Here is a 23,499-nt window from a genome sequence, read left to right as displayed (position 1 = left end):
CACTACAGCTTTACTGCACCCATGAAGCTCTGTAATCTTTAAATTCCCTCACTGTTAACATCTGCTGAAACATTACTGGTCCCAGCATAGCCAAGCTGCTCGGAAATTACATTTAGCAGGGTAGTTAACACTAAAGTATAATTCTAGACGCAACCGTGTTTGAAAAGAGCTTTCTAGCTGGCACAACGACGGTGCACCCTTCAGGTTTTCTTTCTTTCAGATCTGTTTCACACCACAACATCATTGGCTTGGAGCATGCCACTGGAAAAAATAACATATTTTATATACAGTCTTCAGGAAACACCATATTATATTCTGATTTTTTTTTTCTATCTCACTTTTCCTAGCACTTTTCTAATGTGATGAAATTCCATTGCAAGATAGGATTGTCAGCATTTAGAGATTTGAGGTAGGAAATTAATCAAGTTTCTGTAAAAGGAAGATGTTTTGTCACCCAGTGAAGGTGCTTTAAATATTTTCAACTTAAATGATCCTAAAACCCCAAAAACCCACAGAAGCAAAATAAACAGCTGCTTATGACGCCTGTTAATGAGGATGCATTCATTCTGTAATCATGAAGGAGTTAACATTAAAAAAAAGAAAATCTTTGCTTATAAAAACTATCTTTGTTATAAACCCAATCATATAAGCATTGCATTGATGTTGCTTTAGAATTAATATATTGCCAAGATATTTTATATTAATATAATTATTTATATTTAGAGTTATACAGCAGGATGTAACATTTTAAAATTTTAAATATTAAATATTTTCTCCCCAGAGAATGTGCTTCCCAAAATTAAAATACTTAATTTTTATTGAGTTTCCTCATCAAGTACAAATATGCATTAATAATTTACAATTAAGCAAAATCAGGTGGATTTTGCCAATAGCAGTTACAGCCAGTGCGCAGAAACCCACTGGCCAGAAATTCTTTGCTTTGCACCTAGTGCCATCTGCTTGCTGGCTGGACTCTTTGCTTGGGTCCTGTAATCCCTCTTTTTTCAGCCTCTTTTTGGCCAGATTTGTGGGTGTCTGCTACCTATCTGCTTGTAGCCCAGACCTATGGCTTGTGCATGGTCTGAAAGGTGTCCCATCTTCACATGGCAAATGCCTGCCAACCTCCTACTTGCCTGGTACTGACCCTCAGCATCACTGCTTGCCCAGCTGTGCTCTGTGTCCCCATCCCAGATCCCTAAATCAGCTCTGATTACTGGCTGCCCTCCCCAAGCCTCCTGGGCTCCCTCTCCCTTGCCTACTTTTATTCCACCACTTTATTTCTTGCTTTTGGCTCCCCAAACCCAAACCTCTTTCCTTGCATTGACTATCCAGAGTTGACATAATCAAACTATTATTTCTTTTATGGTATTTCTTGCCTTTCATGGTGCACACAGATTTTTAGAGTACAAGCTCTAGGCAAAGAAAAGCAAAAAAAAAAAAAAAAAAAAATTTTGTTTTTAACGTATTCACAAATTACCAGAAAATGCAATACCTTATATTATTATTGGATATTTACCTTTATTATGCTGGTCTCCTAACCTTGTACAAGAATATGTATGCAGGAATCTTATATTTGAAATCCAAGCAGTACCTGATTAACGAACAGCAGTAAATTATACTTGCCAGCTGGTCTTCCAACGTTCAACTGTAATAATAATTTGACTTCATATCTCCTTTTTCTCCTTCCCCTTCCTCATCACGACTGTAAAACTAGAAGCATATGGAATAACATCTATTAAGGCAAGGTGAAATCTGTAGAAAAAACTAGAAAAAGGAGACAGAATGTCTCTAAAAATCACTATGGGGGGTGTTGAGAATTTCTGTTTCTTCTTCAGCTCTTTCAGGACTTGTCATCAACAACACATGAAGGGACTCTATTAAGTGGCCTAAAGAGATACAGTGGCAGTGAGTATCATTACCTTCAGCTGCTACTTCTGTCCTTGCTATGCCTTCCCAGTCCTATGTTGTCAGTGGCTGTTCAGTCAGCTCTGGCTCATATTTAACCCATGTACAACATAACATGTGCCATCTTCATGATTACTGGCATGTTTGAGTCCATTGAGTCCATTGTTGTGCTTAGTGCCTTCCCAACCAGAGGGCTTACCAACCGGCACAATATTGGACTATATTCTGTTCTGATTCAGACGGTTTCCCTTCGCTAATTTTCAGAAGTAGATCACTGGGCCTTTCTTCCTGCTGTTGTTGTTGTTAGATACCTTCGAGTCAGTTCCAACTCACAGTGATCCTATAAACAATAGAACGAAATGCTGCCCAGTCCTGCACCATCCTCACAATCATTGTTATGATTCAGCCCATTGTGGCAGCCATTGTGTCAATTCATCTTGTTGAGGGTCTACGTCTTTTTCACTGACCCTCTCCTTTACCAAGCATGATGTCCTGTACTTCAGGATAGATCTTGAAATGTTCTTTTTGATGATGAGCGCAACGCCACTTGTCACTATGCTTGAGCCCATTGTTGCTGATACTGTGTCAATCTGATATCCCATTTAAATTAGATATACCAAGGGATTGTTGTTGTTGTGTACCATCGAGTTGATTCTGACTCATAGCAACCCAATAGGACAGAGTAGAACTGAGGACTGGGCAGTGTTTCATTCCGTTGTGCATAGGGTTGCTAAGTTGGTATCGGCTGGATGGCATCTAACGACAACAATTTAAATAATTTTTAATTCACATACTAGGAAGAGTAATGTGAAATTGTTCTGTAACATAAAACTTTTCAGTTATATTAACATTATGTCACAATATGTAAATCTGTAACATCCTGGAATCAGAACTGAATTAGGACTCACAAGTCTTGCTTCTGGTCCCGATTCTGTTCATTTAATTACTTACATGATCTTGGACAAACTTTTATCTTTTTGAGCTTTTTTTCTCACCCATATGAAGGCATGAGGACACCTACTCTAAGGGAGACTTATGAGAACAGTATCAGAAATTTGAACGTGGAAGAGCTTTATAAATCACTCACCCCGATTATTACAGTGTTAGTGGTAACAACAAATAGACACGTGGTGTATCTCTGGCCGGGCTTAGAGTCTCCTTTATGTCAGAGCTTTTACCCAGTAAAAGTTCCCCCTCCTTTTTTTTTTTTTTTTTTGCCAATGATTAGCCATAACATCTGTTGAACAGACGAGGATATTTGAAAGTGGAGGAGGTGGAGCCAAGATGGGGGAATAGACAGACACTTCCATCGAGCCCTCTTTGCAACAAAGACCTCAAAAAACAAGTGAAACAAGTATATTTGTGACAAGCTGGGAGTCCTGAGCATCAAAGGCAAGCTTAGACAACGAACTGAGGGGCAGGGGGAGGAAGAGGCCACTCAGAAGTGGAGAGGAGTTACCGGACCTGAATCGCGGGGAGCCCTCAGGCACCATTCCCAGAGCGACAGCAGCGGCAGGCTGGTCCTAGTGATTGGCCGCAGTTTCCTCAGGGAGAAGCAGCAGCCACACAGCCCACTCACACCTCAGGAACCTGAGGAGAACTGCGCTTTCACCAAAAGCTAAGTACTTGCATATATTTTACCGCACCCCTCCCACCCCCTAGCCAGCCCCAGCGGCTGAATCCCTGGGCCTGAGATAGACCCTGGTGAGCACCTAGAGCTCTTCTCCTGGCCTTGGGGAAGGAAAAAATTTGCAACTGGGGGGAAAAGATAATTTGCTAGCTCCATTAACTGGGGAGCTCAGGACAGAAGCAGCTCCTGTTCAGGCATAAACCGTCCGTGGACCTTGAGCACCTTTCCCTTCTGCATGGACCTGCGTGGGACTATTTCGGGAAAATAGACCCTTGTTGGCAAACTCCAACCATTTCAGCTGTGCAGTGGAGAGGTGGGTGTTGGACGTTTGACATTGCTTTGCCTATTAAACAAGGTCCTCACCTACCCACAACAGTGACCTAAGGGCTGGTAGCTCCACTCAGGTCACCCAGTCACCCGTGACAGGGGTCCAAAGATAACTGGTACCTCCCAGTCCTTACAACAAAAACTTTGGGTGCCCATGGTCCCTCTGCAGAACCCAGCCACCAGCATGCTCTAGGGAACAGAGACGTGTTTTCCCCAGAGACACTTGGGTGTCGGTTCTCAGCCCCCTGCCTTGTTCAGAGCGTGGCCCCCTGCTGCAATCAGATACCAGTATATACGCCAATCACCCCTGCCCCTCTAAGACTGTAGGACAGAACCTGTACCACACATTTGATATCAGCTACCTGGAAACCTGAGCTGAATTCATACAAGAAAACTGAATGGACTTCTGGACTGATATACCTGATAACAGCTCTAGCCAGGTGGGGAGAGGACACCAGAGCTCCAAAGGCAAAAATAATCAAGCTAGCTCACTCAAGCAACCCATAGCGGTATACCAAAACAAAACAAAGCAAGCAGCTACGACACAGTAAGCAAGCATAAACTAATACAATAACTTATAGATGGCTCGGAGACAACAGTCAGTATCAAGTCACATAAAGAAGCAGACCATGATCACCTCAACAGGCTCTCAAAACAAAGAATCCAGGGATCTTCTAGATGAAAGTGCATTCCTGGAATTACCAGATGCAGAATACAAAAGTTTAATATACAGAACCCTTCAAGACATCAGGAAGGAAATGAGGCAATACACAGAACAAGCCAAAGAACACACAGATAAAGCAACTGAAGAAATTATTCAGGAACATAATGAAAAGTTGAATAAGCTGGAAAAATCCATACACAGACAGCAATCAGAAATTCAGATTAACAATAAAATTACAGAATTAGATAACTCAATAGAAAGTCAGAGGAACAGAATTGAGCAAGTAGAAGCTAGAATTTCTGAACTCAAAGATAAATCACTTGGCACTAATATATTTGAAGAAAAATCAGATAAAAGAATTTTAAAAAATGAAGAAAACTTAAGAATCATGTGGGACTCTATCAAGAGAAATAACCTATGAGTGATTGGAGTACCAGAACAAGGAGGGATAACAGAAAATACAGAGAAAATTGCTGAGGATTTGTTGGCAGAAAACTTCCCTGATATTGTGAAAGATGAGACGATATCCATCCAAGATGCTCATCGAACTCCACATAAGGTAGATCTTAAAAGAAAGTCACCAAGACATATTATAATCAAGCTTGCCAAAACCAAAGATAAAGAGACAATTATAAGAGCAGCGAGGGATAAAAGAAAAGCCACCTACAAAGGAGAGCCAAAAAGAATAAGCTCGGACTACTCAGCAAAAACCATGCAGGCAAGAGGGCAATAGGATGACATATTTAAAAAATTGAAGGAAAAAATTGCCTGCCAAGAATCATATATTCGTCAAAACTGTCTTTTAAATATGAAGGTGAAATTAAGACATTTCCAGATAAACACAAGTTGAGGGAATTCATAAAAACCAAACCAAAACTACAAGAAATACTAAAGGTTCTTTGGTTAAAAAATCAGTCATATCAGGTATCAACCCAAGACTAGAACACTGGGCAAAGCAACCAGAAGTCAACCCAGACAGGAAATCCAAAAAAACAAAGCAAGATTAAAAAAAAAAAAAGGAAAGTGGAGATGATGAGGAAAGACTAGATTCTCGACATGAGGCAGAGACAAGAGAATTTACGAAAAATCAAATACAGGGCATGAGGAAAAGAAAGGAATTGAAGACTTCTAAAAAGTCATGGGCAGTCATTCCTTTAACAAGCATCCAATCTTCTATAAAATGCTTCCACAAATTCTACTTGTTAATTTGGTAAATAGTTATGGAGTGCCAACTGTGTACTGAGAAATCAGCTAGCCCTTGGGTATAAATCAGAAAATAAATCAGAATCCCAGCCCTCGAGAACTGAAAGCCCTACCGGAAGAAACAATTAAACGATCAACTACGATCGTGTGTAAGAAAACTGCATTGCATGGAGGAAGGGCACCTAGCCCAGCTCTTTCCCACAGGAAGACAAGAACTCAAAGACTAATACGCAGTGGCCAGAGGAGACATGGGAGAGCACTCCGAGGAGAAAGTGTCACATGTGTTCCTTAAGACATGAAGCTTGATCTGCCTTTTAATGCACTGTATACGCAACACTGGGGGAATAATGTAAGCAGCTCATATGCAGTGTGGTGTGGACTTTCTCTTTAAGTGCTTAAGGAATGCTGGATATATGGGTTATCTTGAAGATTCTGGTAAGATCTTCACGATCTTCAGTGTTGAGATGAGCCTTGAAGCTGGGATTGAATTGGTGGAGGACAGAAAGAGGGGCACACGTGTTGTTCTATAACCTTTCTCCTGTAGACTTTGTAAGTACGTGTGTGTGTATACATACATTCATCTCTCTCTATGTATGTATTATATTTCTCCCAACTATATTGTAAGTTCACCGCAAGCAGAAATCCTGTGCTCTTCCTATACATCTGTATACCCCTTGTAACCCTGCTTTGCACAAGAAAATCCTTAAAAAAAAAAAAAAAAAAAAGCTCTTTTCTAAGTTTTTGATATTTTTTGTGCAGTTTGAGTCAAATTAGAAATGCTCGGCCCTGTGTTCTATATACAACAAAAGTCCAAAGTCCAGACCATACCAATGGTGCGGCATCTGCTGTCTGCTCACTCATCCCCAAAGCAGGTCGCTGTCATGACTTCTCAGAAGGGATTGGTAGAGCAAGTGTATTCAGGTATTTTTACTGACCCACTGGCTGCATGGATTGATTTATTTTAATGTATGTCCTTAGCAGACCCTGGGAGTAAGTCTACCCCCTGAGCACATCTCTAAGTCATTATTCTCTATGATGCAATTTGGAAGTGAAATAATGAATTGTACTGTGACTATCTCCAAGTATTTCTACTTGGCTATTCCATTTGTAGTTTATGATGGTATCAAACAGTGGTTTCAGATTATGAAATAGAATACGTAACTTCGCTAACATACCAAAAATTGGAATTAATAAAACAAGGTAAATTTGTTTATTTAGATGTAAATATGGATAAATAAAACAACTTAAATAAACTTATTTATTTCAGGATAAGTAAATAAGGCAAAGGATAAATCAACTTATCCAGGAGTTTGATGTAGGCTTATCTATGATATATTGCAATATCTGAATATACTGTGACCTTTTTTGATCAGAAAAGTTCAGATAAGTTAAAAATGCAGTAGGAGCTTTGTTCATCTGTTTCTATCAACACAGTATTTTAATAAAGAACTTACACGGCAATCTGCCTGCAAAGGATCCCTTCACTTTATAAATTAACTTTAGTACTATAGGTAAGCATACTGTAAAATCTTAAACTAATACCTATACTTTATCAATAGTTATTGGTTTATAAGTACACTATAATTCAATATAGTAGTGACAGGAAATAGTCTTTTAATATGTAGGTTCCTGAAAAGAGGACTCGTAAATTATCCTGGAAGAGTCAATCCAACATCTCTTAAATCATTTCATCATTTCAAATCCAATCATTTTTAATTAAGCAACTTTAATACATTCATGGTGTTTGGAAGACATAAGAATTTAAATTCTGAGCCTCATTTGCTCATCCACAAAATAAGAATAGTAATCCCTACCTTATAAATTTAAGATTGGGATTAAATAAAACACTACATACAAAATTCCTGGCTCCTTTTTTGGCTCAATAATTAGTTGCTACTATTGTTAATAAAAGCTAATATGAAAAGAACACTTGCTATTTTACAGATGCTATTCTAAGTGTTTTATTTAGTCTTCATACCAGACTTAGGAGGACCCTAAAGCACAGAGCGGCTGGCTAAGCTCACACAGCCCGTAAGCGGCAGATGATGGAGCCAGGATTCCAACCACTGCACTATGCTCCTCCACGAATCAGAGAACACTTGCAGTGACTAACACGTAAAAACATTACATCGCAGAAGCAATAGTGATATTAGGGAAAATGGAGCTATATCCACAGAGGAACAATGAAGAATTCAGAAATCTGATCATTCCCCCAGGTCCAAGCTAATTTGAAGTCAATTACTGGCATTTTCTGGATACCACATCAGAATTGGTGGATTCCGGCAATTTTATATTTGAGAGAGCAAGATGAAAAGGGTAGCGCGTTTTACGAACCGCCCCTCCAAACAATACTGTGGATATGGGCATTGTTATTGCTATTTTACTAATCGGGTGATTGAGGGAGGAAGTAATTCACCTTGGCCGAAATGTTTTGTGAATCCAGGCAGGAGAGAGATAAAATAGGTAAGTGATTTCCTGACGGGTACTCAGGTAGCAGCTGCGGGGACTGTGACTCACACCCAGATTCACACCTAGGAAGTGCTCACCATTGACTGAACACCACTGGCTCCAAGCCCGAGTTTTTGTGTAGAGGTGTTGTCCTGCGTGGGCTGTCCCTATTCAGATCACATCAACTCAGGCATGAAATTAAAGGATTTAAGGACATTATCCTCCAACTGCACAGTAGTCACACAACGCATTCATGTGCATACCAGACTCTACAGAAGTTTGAAGAGTTGGAAGGACTTCTACTGCAGTAATAGGTACAACTGAAAACTGCACATTATAAATCCCTGTTATTAACGGAGTGAAGATGACACAGGACCGGGCGTGGTTTCCTTCTGTTACACCTAAGGTTGCTATGAGTCGGGCTGGGCAGAAGGTAAGGGACTTACGCAACAGTCCCTTTGCCATATGACTGCAATGCTTGGCTTTCACTAGAATCTTCTGTCTCTTCATCCCTTCTCAGACCCTCCCTCTTGTTTTAGCCAAGTATTTATCATTCCTTATGCAAAGTAATTTAGCTCTTTTTAGCTTCTGCCCTCAAACCCAGCATTCTCACAAACAAGAACTGGCTGAAGCGCTGAAAATAAGTTCTATGTTACCTCTCCTGATTCAGCTCTAAGCAAAAGTTTCCTCCCCAGTTTCTAAGGGTGAATTTTTTCCTCCAGTTCTGTATCCATTTAAATGTTTTTCAAACAATAGAGGAAAATGGCCTAATAATTTTGTTCTAATTGTCTTTTATACTCCAGTTGGGTTTATTATTATTATTAAAGAGAGTTTTTCAGGCTGAGACAAGCACTTTTTAAAAAAATATTTGGGGAGAAGGATTAAAAGTAAGTGGAAATGTAAAGAGCCGTTCTGTGTACATACCAAAGTCACTGTGGGGTACACGTTAGGAGCCCATGAGTATGTTCAGCAAGTGGTTGATGTGTTAGTTTTAATTCCAAGGCAAATGTTGCTGGAGGACCAAAATATGCCCTGTTGGCTCCTAATGCTGAATTTTAGTGTGGGGGTACCGGCAATGACACCCACATTAGGTTAAAAGCCCCAGTAGACTCTTAGCAAAACATTGCAATTTGTTGATTACATATATCAAATTACATTGTCAAAACCTCTTTTTCTCACATAAAGTAATAAAAAATGGCACAAGTTAAAATAATCTGATAACATACTTCACATAATGCTTTCCTAATAAATACTATATAACCAAAGTGAAAGCCAAAGCCAGTTGCTATCAACTCGATCCTGATGTATGGTGACCCCATGTGTACACAGCAGAACTGTGCTCCATAGCGTTTTCAAGGCGGTGACCTTCCCAAAGCAGATGGCTAGGCCTTTCTTCCGAAGTATCTCTGGGTGTGTCTGAACGGCCAACCTTTATGGTTAGTAGTCAAGGGCTTCACCATTCACACCACCCAAACCAAAAACCAAACCCATTGCTGCCGAGTCAATTCCTACTCATAGCAGCCTTGTAGGTAAGAGCAGAACTACCCCATAGAGTTTCCAAGGAGCACCTGGTGGATTTAGACTGCAGCCCTTTTGGTTAGCACATAACCACTACACCACCAGGTTTCCTCACACCGCCCAGGGACTCCTAAAGTGAACACAAAGCCAGAGAAAATAAAAGTCCTGTCTTAGTTTTGGAGTGGTTACTTTAAAACATTTGATTCTGTCTTAACTGAGTGGGCTAAAAATATAAGCAAAAAGCAACTGCATAAACCAGCCATGAGAAGAAATCATTTAAAAAGATATCTGACTGGTTTTCTTTAAAATATACATACTTGTATTTTTAAATATTGATTCTTAGAACTAATTCAACAAAAAGTTGTCTTTTACTAATACAAAGAATAAAATATAATTGTAAATAAGATTTTAAGACATATTTTATTTTCACCTGGGTGCATAAGATTGTGGCAGGTATGTAGGCATAGTACACTAAAAAAAAAAAAAAAAAGCGTTGCAATTGAGTTGATTCTGACTCATAGTGACCCTATGTACAACAGAAAGAAACACTGCCCGGACCTGCACCATCCTCACAATTGTTGCTATGTTTGAGCCCATCGTTGCAGCAGCCATTGTGTTATCTCTTGAGGGTCTTCTGTTTTTTCACTGACCCTCAACTTTACCAAGCATGATGTCCTTCTAAAGGGACTGGTCCCTCCTGATAATATGTCCAAAGTACTTGAGACAAAGTCTCCCCATCCTCACTTCTAAGAAGCATTCTGGCTGTACTTCTTCCAAGACAGATTTGTTCATTCTTCTGGCAGTCCAAGGTATATTCAATATTCTTTGCCAACACCGTAATTCAAATACATCAATTCTTCTTTGGTCTTCCTTACTCATTGTCCAGCTTTCGCGTGCACATGAGGCAGAGGAAAACACCATGGCTTGGGTCAGCCACACTTTAGTCTTCAAAGTGACATCTTTGCTTTTTAACACTTTAAAGAGGTCTTTTGAGGCAGATTTACCCAATGCACTACCTCATTTCATTTCTTGACTGCTGCTTCCTTGGGTGTTGACTGTGGATACAAGTAAAATGAAATCCTTGACAACTTCAATATTTTCTCTGTTTATCATGACGTTGCTTATTGGTCTAGTTGTGAAGATTTTTTTTTCTTTAAGTTGAGGTGTAATCCATACTGAAGGCTGTACTCTTTGATCTTTATCAGTAAGTGCTTCAAGTCCTCTTCACATTCAGCAAGCAAGATTGTGTCATCTGCATATCCCAGGTTATTAATGAGTCTTCCTCCAATCCAGATGCCCCATTCTTCTTCATAGAGTCCAGCTTCTCGAATTATTTGCTCAACATACAGGTTTAATAAGTATGGCAAAAGGATACAACCCTAATGCACACCTTTCCTGATTTTAAATGGCTTTACCAAAGAGAAATTTGTTCTGTCATAGTTTAGGAGGCTAGAAGTCCAAATTCAGGGTGCCAGCTCCAGGGGAAGGCATTCTCTCTGTGTTTGTTCTGGGGAAAGGTCCTTGTCATCAATCTTCTCCTGGTCTAAGAGCTTCTCAGTGCAGGAACCCCAGGTCCAAAGGATGTGCTCTGCTCCCGGTCCTGCTTTCTTGGTGGTATAAGGTCCCCCTGTCTCTCTGCTCACTTCTCTCTTTTATACCTCAAAAGAGATTGACTCAACATACAACCTAATTCCTGCCTCATTAACATAACTTCTTCTAATTCTGCCTCATTAACATCATAGAGGTAGGATTTCCAACACACAGGAAAATCACATCAAATAACAAAATGGTGGACAATCACACAATACTGGGAATCATGGCCTAGCCAAGTTGACTCACATTTTTGGGGGACACAATTCAATCCATAACAACCAGGTAGCTGTCTTCCAAATATCTTGGCATAGACAAGGGAGCGCTTCCAGCATTGCGTTCATTTGTTGAAACATCTCAACTGGTATTCCACCAGATTCTGGAGCCTGGTTTTCCGCCAAATCCTGGAGCCTGGTTTTCCGCAAGTGCCTTCAGTGTGGACTTCTTCCTTCAGAACCACTGATTCTTGATCATATGCTACCTCCTGAAATGGTTGAATGTCGTCCAATTCTTGTGTCGTTCAATTTTTTCTCCATAGAATCCTTTAATAGTACAACTCAAGGCTTCAATTTTTTCTTCGGTTTTTTCAGCTTGAGAAAAGTGGAGCGTGTTCTTCCTTTTTGTTTTCTAATTCCAGGTTTTGCACATTTCAATATAATACTTTACTTTGTCTTCTCAAGCCACCCTTTGAAATTTTCTCTTCATCATTTCTTTTATTCACTGTAGCTACTTAATGCTCAAAAGCAAGTTTCAGAGTCTCTTTTGACATCCATTTTGGTTGTTTTTTCTTTCCTGTCTTTTTAATTACCTTCAGTTGTCTTCGTGTTTGATGTCCTTGATGTCATCCCACAACTTGTCTGGTCTTCGGTCATTAGTGTTCAATGCATCAAATCTGTTCTAGTCTATTAGATTTAGAGACTATTAGATAGTCTCTAAATTCAAGTGGGATATACTCAAGGTCATACTTTGGCCCTGGTGGACTTGTTTCAATTTTCTTCAGCTTCAACTTGAACTTGCACATGAGCAATTGATGGACTGTTCCACAGGTGACCCCTGGTCTGGTTCTGACTGAGGTTATTGAGCTTCTCCATCATCTCTTTCCACAGATGTAGTCGATTTGGTTCCCGTGGATTCCATCTGACAAAGTTCCTGTTATGTTGTTGAAAACAGGTATTTCCAATGAATAGGTCATTGGTCTTGCAAAATTCTATCTTGAGATCTCTGATGTCATTTCTATCACCAAGGTCATATATCCTGACTACCGATTCTTCTTTGTTTCCAACTTTCATATTCCAATCACCAGAAACTATCACTATATCTTGATTAAATGTTTAATCAATTTCAGACTGCAGAAGTTGTTAAAAATCTTCAACTTTCTCATGTTTGGTGTTAGTGGATGGTGCATAAATTTGAATAATAGCTGTATTAACCAGTCTTCCTTGTGGGTGTATGAATATTCTCCTATCACTGACAGATCGTACTTCAGGATAGGTCTTGAAATCCTCTTTTTAACAATGAATGCAATGCCCTTCCTTTTTAGTTAGTCATTCCCAGTATAGGAGACCATATGATTGTTTGGTTCAAAATGGCCGATGCCAGTCCATTTCAGCTGACTAATGCCTAGGATAACTATCTTCAAGAGTTCCATTTCATTTTTGAAAACTTCCAATTTTCTTAGATTCATACTTCATACCTTCCATGTTCCAATTATTAATGGATGTTTGCAACTGTTTCTTCTTTTTAATTGTGCCACATTAGCAAATGAAAGTCCTAAAGGCTTAACTCCACCCATATAATAAAATGGACTGTACCTTGAGGAGGCTGCTCTTCCCTAGTCATGGTTTGAGTGCCTTGCAACCTGTGGGGCTCATCTTCCAGCACTATATCAGCCAGTGTTCCACTGCTATTCATAAGGTTTTCATTGGCCAGTTTTTTTTAGAAGTAGATCACCAGGTCCTTCTTCCTAGTCTGTCTTAGTCTGGAAGCTTCACTGAAACCATGGATGACCCTGCTGGTATTTGAAATACCAGCAGCATAACTTCCAGCATCACAGCAACACACAAGCTACCACGGTACGACCAACTGAGAGAGTGGTGGGTTAAATAAATAAAAGATCAGATATATGGATGTGGAGATTAAATGCATTATTAGTGAAAAAGTAGCCACAGAAATATATATTTTTTTCTTATCAAAAGATATTTATTTTGCACTTACTGGTTGCTATGGGTCGGAACCGACTCAATGGCACACAACAACAGCAACATATATAAGCACTATGTCCAGCTGAGAATAAAAAGAAATATGATCTGGGCTCTCTACTCAAGGAATTTAGAATCTCATTGGTAAGAAGAATGTGAAAATATAATACTTAAAATTCCTATAAGTGAGGATAGCAGAAAGTTTGTAGAAAATGATACCCAGATAATCATGAATTATTTTTTAAAGCGATCATAATGACTACCTTCTGGATGCATTTACTTTGGCCATTCTGGGAAAGCAATGATCACAGACACCTAGATTTCTGTAGATAGCAAGTTCCACATGTGTATGAACGGCTAGATGAATTTTGTACTTGTGGAAGGACACATTTCAGATAATGCAAACTATACCGCCATTGACAACGCAAACGTTAAATGTTTGTGTTCTTCAGGACTTAGGCTTGGCCATCTTCTTTCCTCCCTCTGAAGAATCTCCTTCCCATTATGGCTTCCACGAGTTCCTATTGGAGGAATATTTCCAAACCTCCATTTCCAATGCAGATTTCTCTCTGAACTCTAGCCCCAAATACTCCTTAGAGGGCCCACCCAGATAGCCGCACAGATACCTCTAGTTCAGTGCTCCTAATAAGACTTTAACTTAGGAAGTTGAAGTTGACTGAGGGAAGGGCGTTGACTGATAGTGGACACAGGGTTTCTTTCTGGGGTGATGAAAATGTTCTGGAATTCGATAGTGGTGATGGTTGCACAACTTTGTGAATATTCTAAAAGCCACTGAATTGTACACTTTAAAAGAATTACTTTTATTGTTTGTGAATTATATCTCAATTATAAAAAAAATTTTTTTCCAACCTGCCTCTATGTCAATATTCACTATTACGAGGTGAGGTGCCGCCATCTAACTACCTTTGCAGGAATCTGTGGGCAGTGACCATCCAATACTTTGTCATATACCCAGGGCCTAGCTCTATGCCTAACTAACAGCAGTAATTAATAATAATAATATGGTCCAAATAGTAATACTAGGCAACCTGTAACCCTGTTGAATCAATACGTTTTTACAATTCATCCTAAACTTAATCCGTTTTCCTACTCTCCACGTCTAGTCAGTCACCAAATCTTACAGAAGCTGTGTCTGTAGAAAAACCAACTTTTTCTAACCACCGTCAACAATGTTGTTGCCTTTTTAGTTCAGGGCCTGGTCCTCTGTCCCTGGATTACTGCCTGTCTTAGTCATCTAGCACTGCTACAACAGAAATACCACAAGTGCACGGCTTTAACGAAGAGAAATTTATTCTCTGACAATCTAGGAGGCTAGAAATCTGAATTCAGAGTGCCAGTTCCAGGCGAAGTCTTTTCTCTCTGTGTTTGCTCTAAGGGAGGGTCCTTGTCATCAGTCTTCCCCTGGTCTGGGAGCTTCTAAGTGCAGGGATCCTGGGTCCTGGTGCTACTTTCTTGTTGATATAAGGTCCCCCGTCTCTCTGTTCACTTCTCTCTTTTATATCTCAAAAGAGATTGACTTAAAACACAACCTAGTCTTGTAGATTGAGTCCTGCCTCATTAACATAAATGCCTCTAATCCTGCCTCATTAACATCATAGTGGTAGGATTTACAACACATAGGAAAATCACGTCAGATGACAAAATGGTGGACAACCACACAATTCTGGGAATCATGGCCTAGGCAAATTGACATACGTTTTAGGGGGACACAATTAAATCCATGACAGTACACTAATCTTCTGTATCTACTTTTCTCTGCATTTCTAATATTTAAAATTTAAAAATAATTTTATTAAGCGTAAACTTCTAGGATTTTCCCTACCTCCACCCTTCAACCTTCTAATTCCATTTCCACTGCTGTCAAAGTGGTCTAAGACTCAAACCTGGTCATATGTGTTTCCTGGGTAATATTTCCAGTGATTCTCCATTGTCCATAAATGGATATAATTAAATTCCTTAGGACGTGACACCTACCTGACTCCCTGCCTTGAAACTTCCTGCCCCTTGTCCCTCTGCACCTTCCCATCTTCACACCCTGTTCTCAGTCCTTGCTGAACAACTCACAGACCCCTGTAGTTATGTCTATTGACTCTTCTCTAACTTAGTTCACTCTGCCAAACCTCTGGAATATTTTTCCTTCCGGTGCTCTACCTGCTTCTGCTCCCAGTTTTCTGACAAACGCTTTCTTTTCTTCAAGAATTCTCACCAGGCATTGCTTCATCTATGAACACTTGCCTGGTGCCTCTTTCTCCCAGGTAGCATTGACAGGTATGCTCCCTTCCCGCTCTATCTAGTACATATGCCTGGGATGGGATCTAGAAGAACCAATTGTACTTATTTAATCTCTGTCCCCATGACTACACGAAAAGCCAGTTGAGGATAGGGAGGAGGCTTAACAAAGTACCTACAGGCTGTTGACGTGCCCTGCTGGAAAACCAAACCTCAAAACTCTTAAAGATGGCACTTTGGTTCTCCTAGCTCAGCAGTTTAGCCCTCCTATCACATCCTGCCAGGATATATTATGTATATTTGTTTGTGGGTAACACTTGAATAAATACTTGGAAAATGATCCAATGCTAATTACTTCCATTCTTCTGCTGCTTCCTTTTCAGCATCTTACCACAATCCTTCACTCAGGGGAGGAAGTATATGATAAGAAAAAAAGAACACCACTCAGATGAGAAGGTTTTTCCAGCCTAATTAGAGCAACTGAGTACGGCAGGGCAGCTATTTTAAACCTATGATAATTTGGGGCACGTTTGTGGATTAGAGTTATTCATGCTATCTCCAAGAGAATTATCTTTAGTCATTTCAAGTTTATTGCATTTGTTTATTTCTTTGACTCTTCAAAAATTAGCTATTTATTGACATTGTCTTGGGGTGAAATACAGAATGCAAGCATCAGTTAATAATCAAATACAAATACAGTCAAGACAAAAGTAGCATCAGGATAAAAAACACTATGCTTAATAAGAGGGTCTGTCAGTGAAGATGATATTTAATAAGAACAGAAAATCCTTAATAGTCGGAGTTACAATGAAATTGGCCAGAATTGAGTACAGCTTCTGTGTGCACCATATATAATCCCTTTCAACAGACATTCAGTGTGAGTTTCTCCATGTGTTTTTCCAAATCAAGATTTTGAGTGGGATGAGCAAGAGTGCACATTCAATTTTCAGGCTGTTGATTATTTACCAATTCCCCGATCAAATAAAAGACCCCTTGGGAAATGAATATTGGCAATTAAAGCTCTCATTTCTATTCCATTTTTATGTCTTTCCCCTTATTGACAGAATTTTCTATCATTGACTCAAAAGATATTCACTGAGTGCCAGACACTGCCTAAGTACCAAAAAAAGGACAGATGAACAGAGTATTTTCCTTGCCTTTAAGAACCCCACTGTCTAGTTGGTAAATTACCTCTGGTCTTCTGTGATGGTTAAGGTTGTGTGTCAACTTGGCTGGGCTGTGATTCTCAGTAGTTTGCAAATTATGTAATGATGTAATCAATTCCATGATGTGATTTGGTAAAATGTAGTCACCTCCATGATGAGATCTGTTATGAGCAGCCAATCATTGAAGGAGTTTCTTTTGGGGGTGTTACCAGCATCCAACATATATGGACTTTCTGGCAAAGTTCACTGGCTTTTGCTTGTTCTGGATCCTGAAGCCGGCTTGTCATCACGTGACCTCCGGTTCTTGGGACTTGAACCAGAGGCTTGCCATATTGCCTGCTCAACTTGGGATTCGTCAGCCTCTGCAACCTGTGAGTCAGCAGCCTGCTGTCTGACTTACTGGTCTTGGGTTCGTCAGCCCCTGAAGCTACGTGAGTCAGGAGAAGCCTTCAGCCTTCAGCCTGACATATGGACCTGGGACTTGCCAGCCTCTACAACCACGTGAGCTGTTTTCTTGATATAAATCTCTCCCTCTCTGTCTACACACACACACACACATCTCTATGTGTATATAGATACATATGCTTCACTGGTTTTCCTTCTCTAGAGAACCCAGCCTACAGCATCCTCCTTCAGCAGTCAGAACCTACTTGACCCCCTGTCCCTGCTTCGCTATTGCCTTCAGAGTGAGGGAAAAGAACTGCTTCTCTCAAGAATCTTGGAATAGTTCTGCCTTTTGCTAGAAAGAATATAAAAAGTCCTACCCATTGTTCAGGGTCCCTGGGTGTTGAAAACAGCAAATGTGCTCAGCTCCTAACCAAAAAGTTGGAGATTTGAGTCTACTCAGAGGCACCTCAGAAGAAAGGCCTGGCCGTCTGCTCTGAATAACCAGCCCTGAAGACCCCGCGGAGCGCAGTTCTACCCTGACACATACCTAGGGGGTCGCCGTGAGTCAGGGTCAGCTCGACGGCACCCGGTTTGGTTTACCCGTTGTTCAAGGACAATATATTCAATCAAAATGGCTGCTGGTGCTAGTTAGGCCTTATACCTAACTGCATTGAGGGATCGGCTCCTTGTTTTATTTCCCATACACGAATCCCTGCTTTAACCTCTGTGTTCACTAATTTCCAGAGTTGTGGTTCTGCTGGCCTCTTTCTAGTCCTTCCAGGTGCTGGGGTTTGGCCCTGAATCCCAGTCTGAACTGCAGATGAAAAGCTCTCATTGCCAGTCCTCCTGCAGGCCCTTTGCCATGGTGGATTGTCTGCTTTTGTGTCTCTCAGTCCTGGCTTCAGCGTAGCCAGGACACCTTCCTAATGAAGCTCAGTGGTGCTCACTCCCTGTCTCCTGGAACTGTCAGATCAGCACTCTGTCTTGAGCCTCTCTGGTCTGAGGCTAGGCAGTGTCCTTCTTTCCTTGGGAGGGATGCAAACAGTCCTCCAAGTCATTCCTGGGAAACATCATCCGACAGGGCTGGAAGCTGCTATTACTAAGACTGTACATAGCGTGCTGTGGAGAGAGGCTGGGGTCTCTGTGACAGCAGGAATTGGAAGTAGCCAAATGAGTTCTTCCTTGTCCCCAAATCTCTGCATTCCCTGAATCCCACAGTTCTGATCCTAGTACCTTGATGCCACTGAATGTGTGGAGAAGGATGGTCCAGAGAAGAGTGGATGACAGAACAGAAAGAAGCCATCTGACAGAGCTGAAGACCACTTGCTTCTCCAAAGCAGCTTGAATCTCCCTGCCTGGGCTGCCAAGTGAAGGACGTGATTAATGAAGAGATGTCAGAGAGATAATTCTTCCTAGCCAGGAAGAATGGGGAAGGAATTTTTTTTCAGAATTATTAAGGTTGAGCGGAAGGAAAGCAAGAAACAGAGCTCGTGGCGGTTGTAAAGAGTGGCAAGAAGAAAAAATGGTGCCACTAGGGGTTTTGAACCCAACCCTCAACCTGGCCTCACCTGTGTCTTTCGGCACCTAGCCGTTCCTGCTCCCGGTGGAGCTGCCAGCTCCCTCCCCTTTGTAAAGAGCAGCACAGATGTTGACAGGAAAACGCTCCCTTAATTACCATACAAACTGCTCTACTTGAGTGAACCGTTTAAGGCAGCCGCCAAAGGAAGTTCAGTCAAGCAATTCCGCAGATTACAGCTAATGAACAATATTTCCTCGCACCTATTTAGTGCTCATTAAAATGTAAAAGCCGTTCATTTTAAACAGACGCACAATAAATAATTCCTCTGTCCCTCTCTGTCTCTGGGCGGCCCCGATAAAAGCAGGGAGGAGAGAGCGGAAGGCATGGGGTGGGCCAGGCTGGGGGCCCTCAGTGGGATGCGGAAAGGGAGACCCAGTAAGTAGCTGGGGGCTCCTTAATATCCCAGCTTGTCTGGTAGGAGGGATGTCTGTGTTTGGAGTTCCAAAGACAGATCCTGGAACCAGACTGGTCCTCCTCACACACCCAGCACAGGCAGCCAGCCATGAGTGAGGACAGCAGGCAGAAGCCACCATGGGCAGTGAGGGCCAGCTCAGGATAAAGCTGGGGATGGCGGAGCCCTTCTCAAGTAATAAATTGCCAGTGCTTTCTTTCTTTAGACTGTCCCATGTCTGTTTTTTGTCATTTATGTTTAGGTCTGAGGTTAGAACATGAAATTCTGGTAAACCTTGAGAGGCTGCTTGTTGCCCATGGGATCAGAGGGCAGCTACCAAAAGTTCATCTGTCCTATAGGACCTTCTATGACCCACCTGTAATACTTTGATCGCTCACGATCCTTTGCGTGTTTGAGTTAACAGTGGGGAATGGTAACAAATAAGGTAGACTTCTCATGTACTGGGTCTGTTCCGTTTGAGATAAACAGCAAACCAAAGTGGACCAGGAATTTGGCGAAACACGTGCCTTGAATGAATTTAAGAAAACTTTTGTTTTATACTGAAAAATCTTTTCCCCTTTAACAGAAGGGTTAACCCAAGAGATTGGTGGGAACAAATCGATGAAATATGTTAGCAGTACTACATTAAAAAAAAAAAATTGCCTTTGAGTTAATTCCGACTCCTAGCAACCCTGTAGGACAGAGTAGAACTGCCCCATAGGGTTTCCAAGGAGCGCCTGGTGGATTCTAACTGCAGAGCTTTTGGTTAGCAGCCAAGTTCTTAACCACCGCACCACCAGGGCTCCAAATACATATAAAGTAAGGAGGAAAGCCCACCATGATCCTGTCTCACTAGTCGTCAGGCAGAAATGAAATTGACAGGGCTAGTGAGGAATGAGGAGTCCCAGGGGGTGCAAAGGGTTAACGTGCCCTGCTGCTAACCAAAACGTTGGAGGGTCAAGTTCATCCACATGCCCATTGGAAGAAAGGTCTCCAGATCCACCTCTGAGGAATAAGCCATTGGAAAGCCAATGGAGCACGGCTCTACTCTGATACACATGGAGTCTCCATGCATCAGAGATGACTCCATGGCAACTGAGATTTTTTAGTGAGGAATGAAAGATTTCAAATTTCGGTCAGCTTATAGGGTCACGTGTGCAACATGAAGTCGACTTAATGGTTAGGATAGACCAAGAACTTTCTTTTGCTTCTTTTCTTTTCTCAGTAGACAAGGAATCTTGATATTATTAAGGAATGTTGTCCTTCTTGTCTTAGTAGACAGTACTCCATTCGGCTCTATTGAATCGTCAGGAAAACGACCATTTCAAGTGGAAAAGGATGACTTTGAAACCCAGCATCTTTTGTTCCAGACAGCATGGGTTTATTACACAAGCGTCGAGTGCCAGATATTGCATGTCATCCGCCGCAGATACAGAAATGAACAAAAGACGTTCCTCCAATGAGCCTGCGGAGGTATCAACACTCATTAACGCTGCAGTGCAGTAAATGCTGGGATGGTAACATGGATGAAAAGTGCAGAAGTTGGGACAGGTGGGGGTTCTAGGACACTCCAGGGAAGGCGGATATTTTGTACTGCAGCTGACAACATTGTTGTCTCCTTATTCCAGAGCTCAGCAAATACTTGTCGATTGATTCTCTGTGTGGTTCCACTCACAGAAGCCAAATGTTTGTTAGGGTGTGGCAGGAAAGCCTGGGGGCTGGGGATGCCCGTAAACATGTGAACCAGTTTCCTGTGAACAAGAAGGAGGTGCTGGTAAAGAAGAATTAAGTCTGTACTTGGCTTTTAACTAAGGTCATTTGAAAATGGTCCTCAACACCCATCTCATTTGCTTTTTTATGCCTGCCAATTTAGTGTTGTATCCAAAGTGATTAATTAGTTTGTAGTGAAGGTTTATTAGGTAATCTTTCTGTCAATCAAAAATCACTAAGTTTTCAGGGCAGGATAGAGAGCACCCAGCAATTTTATAAGGATGGGGAATTTATGTCATTATTGTATTCAAAAATAGGCACAATCTTAAAATTTGAGAGTATATAGAGGAGTTAATGTGGATATTATTAAAGTTGACAGGAGTTATTTGGCCCTCCTGAATATTTATGGTTTATTTTCTATTAGGACAAATTCATTTCCAAAGTATGAATCAATCCTTCCTATTTTTCCTGCAGTAGCGATTTACACATAGAGCATTTCCACTTTTCTTCTCATTCAAACCCATAAAAATGTGGAGAATATGTCCTAATAGAGTAAAATACTTGCTCAAACTATGTCAGGCCTGAAACCAAGGCAAACGGAGAGAGTAACAACATTTCCAGGAATCAGAGATATTTTCCCCGCTAAGAGTAGAGTCTCATTATGCTACCCTCAAAGCAGACCCAAAACCAGGAGCTGCATTTCCTAAATGACAGATCATTACCTGATATTTCTTCACATGTATGTATAATTAACTTCAACTCACTGCTTTTAACTAAAAGTTTTACCACAATGATACTGGTGGCTCTGCCGTCATTGAAAGTTTATCTCATTTAAAAAATTTTAGGAGAATTTGTGGACAGTAAAAAAAAAAAAAAAAATCACTGTATCATTTCCATGTTTACACAGGAATGCTGTAGGTTGTGAACACGAGATGGAAACTACTCTTTGGGATGTTTTAATCTGCATTGAGAGCTGTTTTCCTCTGTCTGCTACACTAACAATTACAATATTAATAGATTCTTTCCCCTAAACATAAATATCAATGCAGAAAAAAATGTCTAGCACAGGGTGAGAACTCAATAAATATTAAATATTATTATTATTGTTTAAATATTTCTTTCCTGACAAAAAGTGTGTTTAACCTAAAAGAATGTTTTAAATTAAATTATAAAATGCAATGACGCTTTGATGATAACTTTGAGAATATGAAATTTTTTTAATGCTAAAATGTTAATATGGCTTTTCGGGGTCATTTTCGCCTTGGAATTAAAAGGTTGTTTTGTCTTTTTGAGTTGGTGTATATTTTTTGTGGATCTTATAGAAGAGATTACCTGAAATATTGCACAAAACATTTCCTCAGGAAAAAGGGCTCTCAGCCATTTCATGGGAATGAAAAAAAAATGATAAAAGAGAATCAAGCATACAAAAAAGTCCACTAAACACTCTACACAGCATTCCTAATTCAGATGGGTTTGGACTCCAGTTTTCCAGAGCGATAAAGTGAATAGTGGTTAGAAAAGGAAAAAGAGGACACATATACATTTGTGACACAAATCAATAATCCATAATCAGGATTTCATTTTTAAATTTTCCAGGTAAGGACCAACAAACTGTGAACAGCAGCCTATCAGAAACTCTGGGATATAGCCTCAATCACCTTTAAATTCCCGCCATAGACTACATTTAAAAAAGAAAATATATTTCATTGATTTACAGAGGCCCATATAAATATAGATATGGCTTGGCCGGGGAATTGTAAATGTAGTCTCAGGTGGGCTTCACATTCAGTCTGAAATGAATCTGCAGAGAGAGGCTGAGTGTTACAAGTTCAGTGGCTCTGGGGGAAATTTGTTACAGATCATTCTGAAAGTCAGCACAGCCTGAAAAATATAAGGCCAAAAAAAGAAAAAAAAAAAAAAAAATCCAAACAACCAAAAAACTCACCGCGCATTGTGTTCAAATCGTGTTTTCCCTCAAACCACACTTTTGACTATGTCCCTATTTGCCCTTACTTCTGACTTGTGGCTTTTCAGAAAAGCAGTTCAAAGCCATTTCTAGTTAAGATTTTATGTATATGACATGAAACGGTAATACAGGCTGTCTTGGTGTGTTGAACGAAGAAAGAAAAACAAAAATTGAGCAGGCTATCTTACTTGTCTCATTTGCCAGACCCCATCATAAAAAAGCAAATGAATTGTTTAGCTGAGATCCCTCAGCAAGATGTAATCACAGCGTTTGGTCCACAGGCCCGCGGCCACGCGGCCACTCCTCACCAGCCCGCCCGAGATGGATGATCGTGATGGCAACCTAACACGCACATCCGCCTGAATATGAACAACAGATTTGTCAGCGTGTGACAGGCTGACAGCCCAGCTCCCAGCTGCTTGTCCACTGTTGTTAAGTCAGTACCTTGTCTGAGGATTCAGCAAAGAGGCAATCTGCTTCCTCCACTCGTGGGAGGCAGGTTGCCAGTTAAAAAACAAGTATTGGCTTCAGGCTGCAGTGCCAGAATGCATTGCAAAGACGCAATTT

General features: G+C 40.7%; 1 protein-coding gene across 1 annotated transcript in view; it reads left to right on the top strand.

Moving 5' to 3' along the window:
- Positions 1–22,348, top strand: part of LOC135228674 (uncharacterized) — a 65,782-nt gene extending 43,434 nt beyond the window's left edge. Inside the window, exon 5 of the mRNA XM_064276964.1 lies at positions 20,535–22,348. Coding sequence (XP_064133034.1) covers positions 20,535–20,719 — 185 coding nt within the window. The 3' untranslated portion in view covers positions 20,720–22,348. The remainder of the gene's footprint in view (positions 1–20,534) is intronic.
- Positions 22,349–23,499: the final 1,151 nt, after the last annotated feature.

The sequence above is a fragment of the Loxodonta africana genome, chromosome 25 (genome assembly GCF_030014295.1).
Source record: "Loxodonta africana isolate mLoxAfr1 chromosome 25, mLoxAfr1.hap2, whole genome shotgun sequence".
In the NCBI taxonomy this organism is placed as follows: Eukaryota; Metazoa; Chordata; class Mammalia; order Proboscidea; family Elephantidae; genus Loxodonta; species Loxodonta africana.
This window is presented reverse-complemented; position numbering and strand designations above follow the sequence as displayed.